This window comes from Oenanthe melanoleuca, chromosome 11, assembly GCF_029582105.1.
Source record: "Oenanthe melanoleuca isolate GR-GAL-2019-014 chromosome 11, OMel1.0, whole genome shotgun sequence".
Classification (NCBI taxonomy): domain Eukaryota; kingdom Metazoa; phylum Chordata; class Aves; order Passeriformes; family Muscicapidae; genus Oenanthe; species Oenanthe melanoleuca.
In genome coordinates, this window is record NC_079345.1 from 14,541,407 (window position 1) to 14,557,558 (window position 16,152).

The 16,152-nt window shown below is 38.1% G+C and overlaps 1 protein-coding gene across 1 annotated transcript in view; it reads left to right on the forward strand.

Moving 5' to 3' along the window:
- The window catches only part of ZNF536 (zinc finger protein 536), a 231,081-nt gene extending 215,349 nt beyond the window's left edge, over positions 1–15,732 (forward strand). Inside the window, exons 8-9 of the mRNA XM_056501019.1 lie at positions 7,497–9,074; positions 13,271–15,732. Coding sequence (XP_056356994.1) covers positions 7,497–9,074; positions 13,271–13,359 — 1,667 coding nt within the window. The 3' untranslated portion in view covers positions 13,360–15,732. The remainder of the gene's footprint in view (positions 1–7,496; positions 9,075–13,270) is intronic.
- The last annotated feature ends 420 nt before the right edge of the window (positions 15,733–16,152 follow it).

Below are 16,152 nucleotides of genomic sequence, written 5' to 3' on the forward strand. Positions count from 1 at the left end.
ATATTAGATGTATTATATGCATTTACTGTGTTACTGCATTTTCCCTTGGAAATGTGACTAGCCAATTTTAAACCATGCTTAGATGAACTGATGAAATACAGTAAAAATGGTGCTGTTTTAAATGAATTCAATTCACATTTCCTTCCTAAAAAAAGACTGCCTGTTGCCATTCTCTGAAGGCGCTTGTAGTGGGATGAGCAATATGAATAATTAAGGAAAATGGGTATGTGTGCTCCAAGAGGAGACAATTTTGGTATTGAACATCCTTTATTCTTACATTTCTAAGATGAACTAAAAGGACTTTTCATTTCTCTAGATTCCTCCAGATTTCCCATCCTTAACATTGTACAGCATGCCTTTTCTCCTGTCTTAATGACATCCCAAACTTTTGTTGCAAATAATTGATTGAATTTAAATTTCCTTAAAAGTTTAAGAGGTAATGTTACAGTATAAATTTCCTACCAAACACTAAGTAGGGAAATATCCATTAGTGAAATTAACTACAGTTTCTAGGTAGCTAACAATGTGCAGTATACAGTAGGGCATGGCTAATGAACACTGCAGTGGGTGATATTTCATTATACAAATTAATGCTCACATTTTAATGGGAAAGTCACATAATGAATCTCAGCTTCAGTGACAGCAATTAGAGACACAGATTGTCCCCTTCTGGACAAGGCACTGTTTAGCAATAAGCAGCTGTGTAAAAAGTCTTCAGGTTTACAACATATATATATGCTTTGGGGGAATTGTGTACAGTTTATATTAATGTACTGAATCTTCCCTGCAAAGTAACAACCATATTTATCTCTCTGCGTTTTAACTAAGTAAAGACATGTAAAAAGACTAAATAAATATTGCAGATAAGATATAAAGGAAAATATTCAATTATAAAAGTTTATAAGAATTAAAATATTTTATAGTGATGGCAAGTACACAAATGAAAAATATTTAATAAAATGAGCAAAACCAACAAAATTCTGTCCTGTTACAGGTAGTTTCATCTTATATAGTAGAGAAAAATGACTAGTAAAGGAAAGTAGTAAAGAGAAGAAGTTAACTAGTATTTCTGACAAACAGATTAATTGTGTGGTGAAACATGTGCAGGATCCAAAAATAATCCTACAGAACCTTTGATATTCCATTTGGTTTAAAAAGTGTGAAGTGAATGATTAGAATGATAAAAGAAATTACTGTGTAAGAATAGGCATAATAATGAACTAATTAAACCATACAGCAATTCATTTCTAAAATATCTACTGCACAATGGATAAAATAGGTTATCAATAACTGTTTCAATGGTAAAATAAAAAATGCTGGAAAATGTTTTCAATATTTTCATTAAGCAGTATTCTCTGGAATTGTGAGATGTTTGATTTCGTTTGCTTTGCACGAAAGCAAACTGTAGCTTGTTAAGAAACGTGTGGAGTGGAATGGCAGCTCACATTGTCCCCAGATGATTGTCACAGCCCCCCTGCAAGTGGGGCTGCCAAGTGTTTGGGGCTGGGGTTCTTGCCCTGGTGCACAGCTGCCCCTGTGCTGAGGAGCTGCACCACGAGGAGCAGAAGGGCACAATCCACTCATGAAATCTTATTTAAAAGGGAGAGGGGGGCATTCAGTGGGGAAAGGGAGTGTGGGGTGCAGGATAGATTATTAAGAAGCTGTATGTTATATATGAAAAACTAATAAAGAAGCTCACAGCACCAAGTTTAAATAAATAGAAGTAAAGAAGTTTGATAAGGGAAACTAAAAGCAATAGTAAGAAATATGTATCTAGGAGGGTTATGGAAAATGGGGTAAAATTCTGTGGATCTGTCAGGCCAAACAATTGGTATCTCTCTAATACTGGACAAGAATGGATAATAAATTATCAACCATGGTATAGAAGACTAAATACTCTTATGATTCTCAGAAAGAAGCATGATGGTTCTCATAAGCATTTTCCAATGACACAGTTATGCCTCCATTAAGTAATGAGGCTGTTATGCTGTAGCCCACTGCATTTTAACATTTTTTAGAATGAATGAGACTGGATAACTTATAGACAAAATCTTTAAAACCCCAGATGAAGAGCTCTCCAAATCATTAAAGTTCATTGAAAAAAAATACCCAAAAACCATCTGGGAACACAGAGAAAAATCCAGAATACTCATAGTGGTAATAGAGCTCTGGCTATTCTTGTATTTCCCAAAAGAAAGAATATTAAGACCTTGAAATTTGGACTACCCTGACAAAAGTTTGGGGTCAAATTACAGAATGAACTGATTAACTAATTGAAAATTGGTAGCATAGTTAATTCAATTTTATTTTATGAAAGGAAGTTTTATCAAGTTTCTTCACACAAAAGTAGCCTGCTCTACATGGAAATCCCCCCAACAAAAAACTCAACAACAAAAAAACAACCACCAAAAAAATCCCCCAAAAATCAGTATACAAAGATGAAATAAACTCTCATAAACTCTCAGTTCCACAGCAGCGCTTTCAGCTCCATCTATTTGGTATTTTGTCATTATTTGAAAGACTATATAAAAATCACTGTTGATAAAATTTACCAATGGCACAAAAATGGTAAGATGCTAAAAATCATGGGGAGGCACTGATTAGTCACTTAGTCAAGTGGGCTCTTTTCAACAATATGAATTTTAAATCAGCAACATGTAAAGGAAAAAATACTAGAGGCAGTGATGAACTGGGCCTGGGACTGTGGTTGAGAAGCAACAGAATATGAGCTGTTAGTTGATTGCTAAATCTATGGATGTAAACACAGTCTTGGACTGTATAAAATTGCTATCAAGTTGAAATTTCATCAAAGCTTTAGTGGGTATCCATAATTTAAAAGGACACTGAAAAATTGGGAAGGATGTTCCACTCAAGGATGAGAGAAGGTGAAGAAGTGACTGTTTTTCTGTCTGCAAATACTTTCCTCAGGAAAGAGACTTTTTACTTCAAAAAATCTGTTCAATCTAACAGGGAAAAATGTAGCAATGTTCAGTAGTAGGAGGCAAACACTGGACAAATTCAAACTAGAAATAAGGCACACATTTTGAGCAGTATAAATACTTAATCAGTCAAACAGTTTATTTAGGGACATGTTGGAGTCTTATTCACTGCCATTGTTGAAACAGAATTTGTTTAAACTAAAGCAGGTAAGTTTTGTTTCAAAATGTATTTACCCTCTAATGCTGGAATTATCGTGTGAGGATCTTTGGCTTGTGTTGTAGAACAGATAAGACTAGATGATCATAATTGTCCCTTCTGGCTTTAAAATCTGTAAATCTGGTTATAATCTGGCTGTGGTCTCCTTGCACAGCCCATGGCAGATGGCTCCCCTGACCAGCAGGGTCAGGTTGTGTTCTGGGCAGGTCTGGGGATCTTCTGCATAGGTTATACAGCTGGGTGGTTTATAGACCTGCTATACAAATAGACCTGATTCTACTGGGCAACATGTCTGTTTCCAGTTATCTACCAAGCTTTTGTGCAGATTTTACAAGCAGCATTGAATTTTTATTGTTTTACTTTATCCTGATATAAAATGGCTCCTCTGAGATATCTTGTGTCTTGTAAACCAGAGCAGTAGGTAGATCAGAACTGTGATTATGCTGCCCAGATAAGGTACTCCCTATAAGATTTTCTGATTTTGTTCATTGTACATGCTGGAATATTCTCTCATCCTACTCCATTGTGAAAAAGTTTGCAGGCATGCAAACAGGGCCAGAGAATTAGCAAATTCAGGCTAGCTATTGCCTTTGTGAACAATGAAAAATGACTCTTGGATATGAAATGCAGAAAATTATTTTGAAAAAGTCATGTTCCCTCACTCCTACATGGCAACATTAATTTATGTGAACTGATATTAAGTGTTAAATAACTCATCCAGACAGTGCTCTTGGCAATAATACCAGGGTAGTCATTACACCAGGATGAATTCTCTGGAACCTTTCCTCAAAGTATGAGACACAAACAGGTTGTCTTCTAACAAGAATCATAGCCTACCTCCCTTGTCCCCTGCAGTGTTCTTTGGACATGTGCTACTGCATTCGCTGATAGAATCCTGAAAATTACTGATCCTTTGGGTTTTCCACTGAAACTGGCTTGGTTTGAGGTTAGACTGGGATTTTTCTAACAGCAGCTTATAACTCTGTTTTGTCATTTGTACAGGGTCTTACACAGGGTGTAGCTGGTTATTAATTTGAATGGATGAAGTAGCATCTAAATAACTGCACAATTACTGAATTTAGGAAATACTGACAGACTAAATTAAAAAGATTCAAAGATGATTGACTCCATCCTACTCCCTTCTCCCAATGCCTGCCCTTGAAATAGCAGCATTTAGGACTGCTTTGAAGTAAACTACCCACTGCCAGTATTTGGATCTGGAGGAGAACAGTGAGATTTTGGATAGCTCCCTTTGAACAATGCTGTTTGCCAGTCCTGCATTGCAAAGGTGGCACAGTGTGTTGCTACATGTTGAGTTCAATTTCAGACCTTCAGCTTTAGATCTCATTTCTAGCCATGTGAGGGGTGGGAGCATCACAAAGGCAGCACACCAAGGCTGGGAGAGATTTGAAGTTTTTATCACACTGTCTCAGTCAGTGTCTTCTTTCAGTCCAGTGCCCATGGCATTGGTGGTGAGCTGTGTGCAGATCTCCTCTGCTGAAAGGAAGCTCAGTCTGTGGAGAGGCCTTAGAGCAGAAAATGGAATGACTTCAAGGCTTAGCAATTCAGAATAAGAGTATGTTGTGCCCAGGGCTTTAGACTGAAGGTACTTTTAGAAGTACAAAATAGAACTAGCATTTTCTGTAGTTAGCATTTCTAAACTTTCTTGTACCCGTTTGTACATAAGCCTACTGCTCTTAGCAGGGTTTGCATGTTTTTAGCAACATCAGTACAGACTATATTAGACATTTCTTCTTCTCTCTGCAACAGTTCTCCAGCAGTTGATGTAGTGCCTGCAATGCTGGGACACACTTTTTGATGGTGCCACTTGATGTGCACTGCAAACACACTGAACTATCGTTAGAATAAAAGGAAGTGCTCAATATAATTGAGTTAAAGATTTCCGTGAAGGAATAGGGGATGCTGAGGAAGAGCTTTTCAGTTAAGAGGAGTGGAAATTCAAAAGAGAGAACATTTAACCCTGTAGAGTCTGGCACTTGTTTTTCACCAGTCTCATTATGTCTTATGCAGCACCTGAACTACTGAAGTTGTGTCAGAAGTCACTGGTGACTGCTGACAGTAACTGGTGGGGCAAACATCAGAACAGCTGAAAGTGGCTCCAAAAATACCAGAGTGAGAAGATGCTGTAAAGCCAGCATTACTGTCTGTCCCTGTTGTGACTGGCAGCACAGCTGTCAGAGTTTGCACACTCCCAAACAGCCCTGCAGAAATGCAAACAAGTAGACAGCCAGTGTCCTCTGCCCTTGTGGCTGCTCCCAGAGGCTGTGATGGCTGTGTGTGTGCCCAGGTGCCCACCTGGGAGCAGGGGTTCCAGACAGGAGTGCTCTGTCTCAGGGCTGTGGTTCAGTAGGAGCTGTTGTTTCTGCACAGCTCCCACTGAACGCAGCCCCTGCTCCTCATCAGTGAAGCGCCAGAGCTTAATTAGGTGATTGGGAAAGACTCAGAAGTTTCACTGAAATGTTTAAATCTGATTTCTTCTGTTAAGCTGTGTGGACCGAGGCCTAAAGCATGAACCATGCTAATTACTGCCTCTCCCTCTGCTGAGCACCTCTCGTTTGAGGTTCTGCGCTTTCCTCCTCTAAAAAGGTCGATTGATGTGGTTTGATATAAAGCTCTCATGTCTCACCGTTTAGCTTCAGGATTACATTATGGATTTAGAATTTCACTGCTTGTGAGCTGCTTCAGCCCAGGCTGGACTGCAGCACACATCCAGCCCCTGCTCATGTCAGAGCTCTCTGCAGAGATCCACGGCCATGGGAGTGTCCAGGCTCCCATCTCGTTAGTGAATTCCTGCCATCACTGAGAGCAGCTTCACAAGTATTTACCAGCCCTTCCATTGAGCCTCTAGCTTAAATAACAGAAGTTTGAATGCTTTTCAATTTTGTTTTTAGCAGATTTTGGGGTTATTTGAAAGTGGATAACTTTCCAGCTGGTTTGGTTAACTACATATTATACAGCATTTTTAGTGCGGAGGAAGTTTTCAAAACAAATGTTTCCATAATACCATTTGAAGAGGCTTGCCTTTGTCTTTTGTATCACTTGGGAAAGAAGAAAAGCTACCTAGAGAAAAAAGTTTCTTCTTCTTCTTGCAGAGCTCCCTTATAGAAACAATTGGCAGTATTGACAGCTTGCAGGTCTTTTAGATTTCTGTCACTTTTAGTGAGGATTTTCATATTTTTTCCTTTTAAAGAAATTCTGCAATGCTAACAATGCTCTGCAAAAATTTAGATATACTTTTGCTTAGATGTACATTTTTTTAGATATGTCTTTATGACTATATGTTAATATTTATTATATGTATAAAATCTTCTGGCTCTTTGAAAGTATGGGAAGAACAATAAAAGTTTAGTGTGGACTTCAAATATTTATTTAATTCATGGAAATCACCTTATATGTTTTAAAACTCTATTCAAGGCAAACCTAGAAAAGTGGTTATGATAGGTAAATTACACATTTTACTACTTGAGCCTTAGAAATGTCATTAGTACAAAATTAAAGGACTGCAAAAACCAGTAGATAATACTAATTTCAAATACAGAAACGAAATATATTTTGTACTTTTTATTACTCGATTTCTTTTTTACAGACTACTTTTTATTTTAACTATATGCTCTTATGTGCTGCAATCATAATGTAGTGTAATGATATTAATATTTTATAGAATCTGTATTTATAGTTCTTTATTTAGAAACAATGCAGTAGGTCTGCAGATCTTTGAATCCTTCTGGAATGGTGCCCTCCAAATAATGATAAATTACTTGTGCAGTATGCCATTTGCTAATTATATCCATGATTTACTGCAGAGCAAGACTTAAATCATTCATTTCAGTCTTGCGTAACAGTGCCATAAAATTTTTAGGTTTAAAAATGGTTTCCATGTGTATAATTTACACAAATTTTAGAGCAATTGTATACACAAAATATTGCAACCATCCATTTGTTACATTCTTTGTCTGCCTTTTTTTTAAACTTGTACTTTTAATGATTACTGTGGTTGAAATTGTTATGCTTCATTTTCATAATCATAGCTTTTAATTCTACAACAGTTTTCTACATGTTAGATTAAGAAAAGGATGTCTAATTGTGTGTAGATACCAGGTCATTCCTGAATAGCCCAACATTCTAGAAACCCATTTTAGAAATACTCAGTTTATGAATTAGTCTTCGATTAAAGTCACTTCTTTTTAAAAAATGGATTATTAGTACCAAGATCTTCTTGTTTTTAAGCAGCTAATGCTGACTTTTTAATTTCTCCACTCATCCATAGACCAAAGCACAGTTAACTCTCTTTTCATTTTCCTCTTTGTCCACACCCATAGGTGAGAAGCCTTACAAGTGTCCCCATTGTGACTATGCTGGCACTCAGTCCGCATCCCTCAAATACCACCTGGAACGGCACCACCGGGAGCGGCAGAACGGAGCAGGACCACTCTCTGGGCAGAGTGCAGGTCAGGAGCACAAGGATGAGACACCAAGTAAAAGCTCTGTGTTTATTAGACCAGACATATTGAGAGGAGCCTTCAAGGGACTTCCCGGTATCGACTTCCGAAGCGGCATGGTCTCACAGCAGTGGACGTCAGGAATGCTGTCTTCTGGAGATCAGCAAGGACAGGCAGCTGGCATGTCATCTGAAGGATCTTCAGAAAATATGAAGGGTTCAGACATTTCTTCCAAAGGAACACACTTCTCTGAACTTGGCCGTGCTTACCAGAACATGGTCGGGAATGGTGTGAACTTTCAAGGGTCTTTGCAAGCTTTCATGGACAGCTTTGTCCTAAGTTCTTTGAAGAAAGAAAAAGAAATGAAGGATAAAGCTCTCTCAGATCCACTTTCAGCAAAAGCTCTGGGCTCAGATGGTGGTGAGGAGAAGATAAATAGCAAGTCCTCACAGCGGAAAACAGAGAAGTCGCAGTACGAGCCCCTGGACTTGTCGGTAAGGCCGGATGCAGCCTCCCTGCCAGGCTCCTCTGTCACTGTGCAGGACAACATCGCTTGGCATGGCTGCTTGTTTTGTTCCTTTACCACTTCCTCCATGGAGCTAATGGCTCTGCACCTCCAAGCCAATCACTTGGGCAAGGCTAAGCGCAAAGACATCATAGGCAACAACAAAGAGCAGTCCAGAGAAGTTCCAGCCTCGGTGAACAAAGTGAGCTTGCTCCCCTCCTCTGTGCAGTCCAGCAAGGACGCAGGAGTTTCAAACATGCTGAGCCAGCTGGACTCAGCTCCTGAGAAAATGACCCAAGGACAAAATAAGGAGACCCTGGGAGAGCAAAAGAGTGCTGCCTGGCCCAGCCACATGGAGTCCACTCTTTGCAACTTTACAACAGACTTCTATAAGCAGTTTGGTGTTTATCCTGGTGCTATTAGCACGGGAACACAAAATTCTTGCACCAGTAATGAATCCGAAATAAAAACACAATCCGAAGATGACCCAAACGTTCTGCTCCCTGACTCTGTAAATAAAAGTGCTATTGATGACCTTTCTGACATAGCTTCATCTGAGGATATGGAATCTTCCAAGGAAGAAAACATTGAAGATGAGGACATTGACACAGAACCAGATATTATGAATAAGCAGTTGTCTGCCCTAAATAAAGAAAGCAGTGAAGGAGGTGACAATATACAAAGTGCAGTCACCTCACAACCCACACAAGGGCTTGTATCACCGCTGCCACAGGCTTCAGAAAAGCAGTGGCACAGTCAGAATCTTCTCTCCTCACACGAAACTGCACAAGACATGATGAAACCCGACCAAGTTCAGGGTCCGCAGGTCCTGGAGAAGCAGATGAACATGTTGTCAGTCCTAAGAGCTTACAGCTCTGATGGCTTAGCAGCCTTTAATGGACTTGCAAGTAGCACAGCAACTAGTGGATGTATCAAGAGACCTGACTTGTGTGGTAAGTTTTAGACCTTCTTTTAGACCATTTCAGAAAACACTTGTGCAGAATCATGAAGCTGCTCTTTAAATATACTTAGTCATGTTTGTTAGTAATACATTTTTTTAAATGTTAAACCCTGTGGGCCAAATTCTTGTCCTATATGTGGTCTACTCCATTGAAATCAGCAGTGCTGCATGCATACTTAAACAGGATTTTAGAAAGAACTTGCTTTTTAAACTAGAGTAGCAGCAATATAGACTATCTGTGCTAGTGGCATCGGAAGGGGATACTTACTGCTTTAGCATACTGAAAGGAGGAAAAAGTTTTAAAAATTTCACATGGTAACTTGCAAACTTTTCAGTATTTTGATACACGAACCCACAAAAAACACTGGATGCTTTGCCAAGCGAACCTTGCTTTCTGTCTTTCTTTTATTTTTCCCCCTTTCTTTCTTTGGACTGGGGTGTGTTCAGTTATCACAACATTAATGAAATCAAAGGCCAAGTACATGGAATGTGTCTACCTGTGTTCAATAGATTTTATTTTTCCTTTCTTTTATTTTCTTTTCCTCTTTTTTTTTTTTTTTTTTTTTTTTAATTATAATTTTCTGGTTTGGTTCAATTGCACACATGCAGTACTTGCCCTTGACCATTTTCACTATTCTAACTGGCAGTTGTGTAAATTATGATTTGCCTGATTAAGAATATGCCTCCAGGTAATTAAAATAACAACACACCAAACAAATAAGACCATCTTTTACCCTTTCTAGTCTCTGATTTACAAAACTACAGTTTTACTTCCTCATATCACACACCTCATATTTACAAGAATTAAAATTAAATCTATTTGGAACAAATGAGACTGAGGATTTTGTTTTTATTATTTAGCTCCTATTTTGTCAGCATAGTGTTTGTTTGAAAGAGGTTTTAGAGTGTAAATCCTTTGAAAAACAGTATCACTTTAAAAAGCAGAGTCAGCAAAGGACACAAAAACTTCAGTAATTTTCATTTCACTTAACCTTCAAACTAATCAGAAAACTCATTGTCAGAGCTCAACATGCATAAAAAAATGTATTCAAGTTAAAAAAAAAAAAAAAAAAGAAAAAAGAAAACATTATCAACAGTTTTGAAGCCTGACAATTTAAAATTAAACCCTCAATCTGCAAGCACTTAAGAGTGGTTCCCCTGGTTAACCTAAGGTTAGTGGAAGCTTTTTCTGACTTTAGTGGCAGAGTGTAGATGCTCAAAGCCATAACCCCCTCTCCAGCCCCCTCTCTACTTTTCCATGTGTATTAGTTGATCTGATACAAAAAGTCTGATATCTACACACAAAGTTTATCTCACTTGTGTCCTTAGAGCATTGTGACTTCACAATATTGTCGTTATCTGCCAATATGTGTCATTTAACCAATATCTGCCCAAGTATCCACGTGGCCTTACTTGTAAACTTCTGTGTCTCAGTACACTATGAACCAATTTAGGTAGTTGGAAATATTTCCAGATTCTTCAAAAATAGCGTTTACATTATTGAAAAGAGTTAATAGTTGATTTAATTTACAGCAGGTAAAATCCTACTTGGATTTTTTTTCCATTTGTGGAGTACAATCAATTAACAAAAAAGAAAAAAAAAATACAGCAGAGAAATTACTGTCTAAACAACGAAGCTAAAAAACCTGGAAAACCAAGATTAGTTGCTTTGTGCAAAATATCTTCATACTTTTTCACAGGAATAAGACTTTTAAAACAACAACAGAAAAAACCCTCCAATATTTTTATTGAAATGAGGTCATGTTACTTCCATTAGTTTTTTGTTTCATCTTCCAATCAATTCAACAGGCATTTTATGATAGCTTGAGTTTATATGAATTTAAAGACCATATCCCTTTCACAAGCTCTGCCCAGTGATAATGGATTTGACTTGAAGTATGAAGGGAAAAAAGAAACAACAGAAGCTCTCTGTTCTACTTTTTAAGCCATTTTAAAATCAAAAATGCAGTGGGAGTCCTTCTGTTCCCCCCTCCAAGAATTGCTTCTTAAAATTCTTTTCTGTCATTCTATTGGTGTTTGCAGAACATAAGTATAAAGGTGGATTAGTTAAATACATTATATCATTTTTGGCAATATCTAACAGAAAAGTGGGCAAACATGAACAAGCCCCATGTCAGAAACTTTTTTTGTTTGATTGGCTTGGACCCTGCCCACTTGAAAGTAGTGGTTTTGGGGGAGTTTTCATTTTTCAGTGACATTTTATACTGTGAAATCACACTCCATCTGTGCGTGCTAGTGTGGGGAATCCCACCTGATGTTTCTGCACTTGCAGATTAGCAATCAGGAGCACCCTCTTCATTTATTAACCTTCCTTCCTTTCCCCCTGCACGAAGCCCATGACCAAAGTCATGGTTCTCTTTATCTCTCCTACTGCCTAGGAGATCAGAAAACTTGAGACACACCTCCAGCATCCGATTTCAGGGCATGATTCTCATGTTCCTTTTGTGTTTGGGGAGACTCCATGCATTTGTGTTTCTTTTACAGCCAGTGATCTGTGTGTTGTGGACATCTCAAGAGAAAACACTGATGCATTTGATAACAGTCCTTGCACACTGAGAAAGCAAGGCATAGTGCTCTTTCCATAGCCAGGATACAGAGGAAATATAATTGAAATAAAATATTTCAGCTTCAGTAAGCTGAGATTGCATCTTTGGCTGGCCATGCTAATTGAGTTGAATTTCTGGCTGCCTAAAAACAAGCTGGGGTATTCAGCAATCCATGTGGATCATTTTTAGATGGCAGATTTTACCCTAAGATAGTAGGTCAGTTTTTAAGCAAAAATCTTGGCACAAAAAAAAAGTTTTGTTTCTAGAGGAGAATGCCATCAACTCACATTGTTTTTTCAGAGAGTCATTGCACATGGAGTAGTCCTCAGTTTCCCTGTAATGGAGAATGAGAGAGATTGATGATGTACACATAATTCATTTATGCTCCTATCATGCTTCAGGCTGCAGGGATGAAAGACACAATTAGGAAAGAACCATAATTACTGCATAATAAAGAAATTTTCATGTCAAAATGCTACTGAGAAAAAAATCACGAATTTTTGTAATATTTCTCCTTATACAGCAGAATGAACAGAAAGAAAGAAAGAAAAAAAAGCATTGATAATTATAGAGTTACTCCTGAACTGTTGGTTTTGGAGTCTCAGGTGATTCTACCTAGGAGTGGATCTTGTTGGCCTTTGCTGACCCTCTGTTCCTAAGAAGATGACAGGCCTTTCCTTGCTGCTTGGAAGCAAGTTTCCCAACAGCTGGGGGGAGACCCAAGGTCCAGGCTTGGTAGCTTTCTTGAGCATCTGTATACTCTGCTTTCAGAGCCCTTGGTGATTTGGCAAGTTAAGCCTGGAGGTTCTAGACCTATTTTGTATTTAAGTTTTGAAAGATCTGTTTTTCTTTCCATTTATGTTCTTCTCTTTTTCTGCTTGGCTTCTCATATACATGTAGTTGTATCACAATAATGTTCACCTTCTGTTCCAATACATTAATTTACTTGAGATTTGTGCACAAGACCCTTTATGACAAGATCCTTTATCCCTTCTCTCTCTCCTCCCCTTAATACTTCTCTGCTTTGTGACCAAGATGGTAAAATTTCCCTACTTGCATTTGCTACTTGGGAAGTACTTAGGCTTTCAAAGGAGAGCTGATGGGCTACAGAACTACTGGCCAGAGGTAGTCCTGAGCATTAGCTGGCTGCTTAATGGGTTAGTGCTATTGAATCCACACTTAATGATGTCCAAAAGTATTAGTTCCATGTTGTCTCTAAATCTAATTTGCTTCCATTCATGCTTGCTTTCCTCTGCAATTAGTGCTGTTTTCTCCTGCACAGGCTCCACCCCATTATCACTTCTTTCACTGTATGAAAACAGGGCAGGGCCCCTCTGATGCATGGGAGCAGCTTTGGAGTTCTGATCCTGCAAAGGGCTGAGCACTTTCAGTTTCCTTTGCAGCAGAAAGCTTTCAGCATTGCACAGAATTATTAAAATGTTCAGCATTGTAACTTTCTGAAATACCTTCCAAATGTGGAACTACAGCGCAGACAAGAGGGCTGGGCAAGGGGAAGATCAATTGTGGCAGATTATTACAGCTTTATTGTCACATAATTATAGTGCTTTACCCCAGTGTTTAAATAGTGAATTTAGTTATTGTAAATTGCTTATTGCCACAGGTGTCAAAACCAAAAAGATCATAATGCTAACCCCGCCAGAACTACCACCAACACGTGAAACACGGAAAAAGATTTTTAATTATTTGTGATGGCTTCACCTGAATCCTTATTGCAGATCTTTTAAATTACAAAGTCCATATTAAGAAGCAAAAGGCCTGATGTAGCCAAGCTCTAGGACAGCTCGGAGGCAATGGAAGGTCATCCTACTGCAGCAAATTGTAGTACTGCCCATTTAAAGTATCATGTAACGCACTTAAGGAACGCTTTGTCCTGATCTGCCGTTGGAGGAGTAACCAGGACATTCTTTTCCTGCAAGGCAGAATGAAACAATATGGAAGTTTTACAGCAGACTTTTCTTTGTCCCATGATGGTGCTTTTGAAGAGGTTTCTTAGTTTCAGATAGGAGGTCCAAGGCCAGCTTTTAGAGTACGAACTGTTCCTCCGAACGGGAGATCAGCACCTCGGCCCCCGCCTGGGTTTCAGACACACTTCTGGATGTCACAGTGCCATTTGCATGGCAATATCAAACCAAACTCATATGGCTTTGCTTCCTTTTTTTAATTAACTGGGAATGCCAGTGATCCAGTGAAGTTTGTGTTGCTGGATAAAAGGGCCGGTCTGTGAATACCGTTGTATTTGCCAAATGGTTCGCCAGTCATTTCAGTACAAACAAATGGATGGTGTCTGTAAGTCTGCAAACACTGTTGACATTTAGCCTTGTTTATGTTACTTTCCTTTTGCTGCATATTTTTGGCTAGAAGAGATACTGTCTGAATCAACATTGACTTCCTAAGCAGAAGCTAAGGGCCCAGTCTTGCATCCCTCATTCTCGATGAGTAGCACTACTTACATAACTAAGGATTGCAGAATCAGGTCCTATGTTTATTTGACTTTAAAATTTCATTGCTTTTTCCATGTAATTTAATTTGATTGTATTTTGTTGTATCAGCAATTGCTCAGGTGATAAGTTCGGTATCACCATTTTGTTTACTGCTGAAAACTTTTAGTTCTTACCATTCTTCATACTGTGGTGTGACATTCCCATTCCATTTATGCTTCTGGAAATTAACCCCTAAAATATCAGCTACAGCTAAGTGCTGAGTACCTCCTATTCCCAGAGAGACTGGAGGCATTCAGTCCCTCCTAGCAGCACATCTGAAAGGGGGATTGTGTTTGCAAAAGGAGGCCTTGGTATGTGCCTTGATTTCAGACATCAGTGGCCAGCCGCACCAAGGCAAATCCCTAGCACAGAAAGGCTTTTCTTTTCTTTGCAGAGAGAAAATAATGATGTAAGCTTAGAGCTGTATGATTTTTGCTCTAAGTTTCATCTCCCAAACAATATATTCTTATTGTTTTTGTCATATCCAGGTCAAATTTAAATTATAATTTAGGATTAGGCAGAGGCATAGAGATGTTTCCAGGTCTTTCCAAAGTGAGACAATGCTCTGGTTTGTGTTTTGGTTCAGGAATATACATTCTTGTGTCTGAGGTATAGTATTTCCTATAACTACTCATAAACATGAGCAATTTAGACATTCTTGTAAGTCAAAACTAAGTGTACGATTAATACCTATTATGAGGCCAATTTTAAACAATTAATTTGACAGCAATTATAATTTTATGTTACAGGCTTTCAGGAATAAATAACCAAATTCATCCTTGTAATCTAAGGAATTTAGGATATCTTTATGCTGAGATGATCTTGTTATGCACAGTATTGCATATCTGGAATTTCTGAGGTTTGCTCCCACCTATCTAGATGCCTGTAGTGCCAGGGATAAATAATTACCTGAGGCTTATTAATTGTTTCAGCAAAGAAAAAAAATATATACCTTAAGTGTAAGCATTAATATATGTATACACAATACATCCACAATATATAACAAACCATCACAATAGTACAAAAATAGAGGTCCTGAATATGTTCTGTTATTTATGTGTTTGGCAAGCTTAGGGAATGGACTTTAGTATGAGTGAAAATTCTCTTAACATTTTTAAGGTTATTTATTGTCATTTCTATTTGAGTTTTTAATGGTCCTGTATTTTGTAATGCTTTAGCAGGAAAAAATACTGTAGTTATCTTTTTTCATATTCTTTAAGCAATATTTCTAGCTTAATATATTGTGCCAGGTTTTCCAATATTAACCAAGAAAGACAGTAAAATTCAATGAACAGCACTCTGACATCCACAATTTAAAACCTGTGATTGAAGTGAAATGTGTAAACTTCTAGTGGGTTATCATGTGCTTTGGAATAGAGTATTGTTGGAAGTAATTAGAAAATATATTAAGGTTTCCTGGTAATGAAGGTATGTAAGTTTTAATAATTGTTGCTTTCTGAATAAGTGTCAAACTATATCTTTAAATGTATATGGAGTTACAAGTTAGGTCACTTCTGAATGGAATGTAAAACAATACTAAAATGCTTCAATAACTTATCTCAGTGTTGCTAATAAAAAAAAAAGCTGTTAACCATTAGTGCAGTTTTGAGTCATTTTGTTGGTTAATTAAAAAAAACTCTCTGAGAAACTGTTGTACCTTTTGGTAGACCAAAGACCACTCATGCAATCCACAGTTGTTTGATGCTTTGAGAGGCAAGCTCTGCAAAGCTGCCTGTTGTAAATGATATTTATTAAAAAAATCCCATCTTTTAAGGCATTAGAACGGTGCCACGTGTGGTTAGGCAGGTATATAAGGGGGGGAATGAGATTTGTATCCTCTGTCACAGAAAATAGCTTGGGAATGTGGGACCTGTTTCTCTGTCACTATTAAAATCCAGTAGAAATTTTCGGGGATGCCACTGGGTAGAAAATGAGCAGTGTGGGTGGATTCAGTGTGTGACTATTAGTGCTGGGATGCTCGGCCAGTGTGAGCCAAATGCAG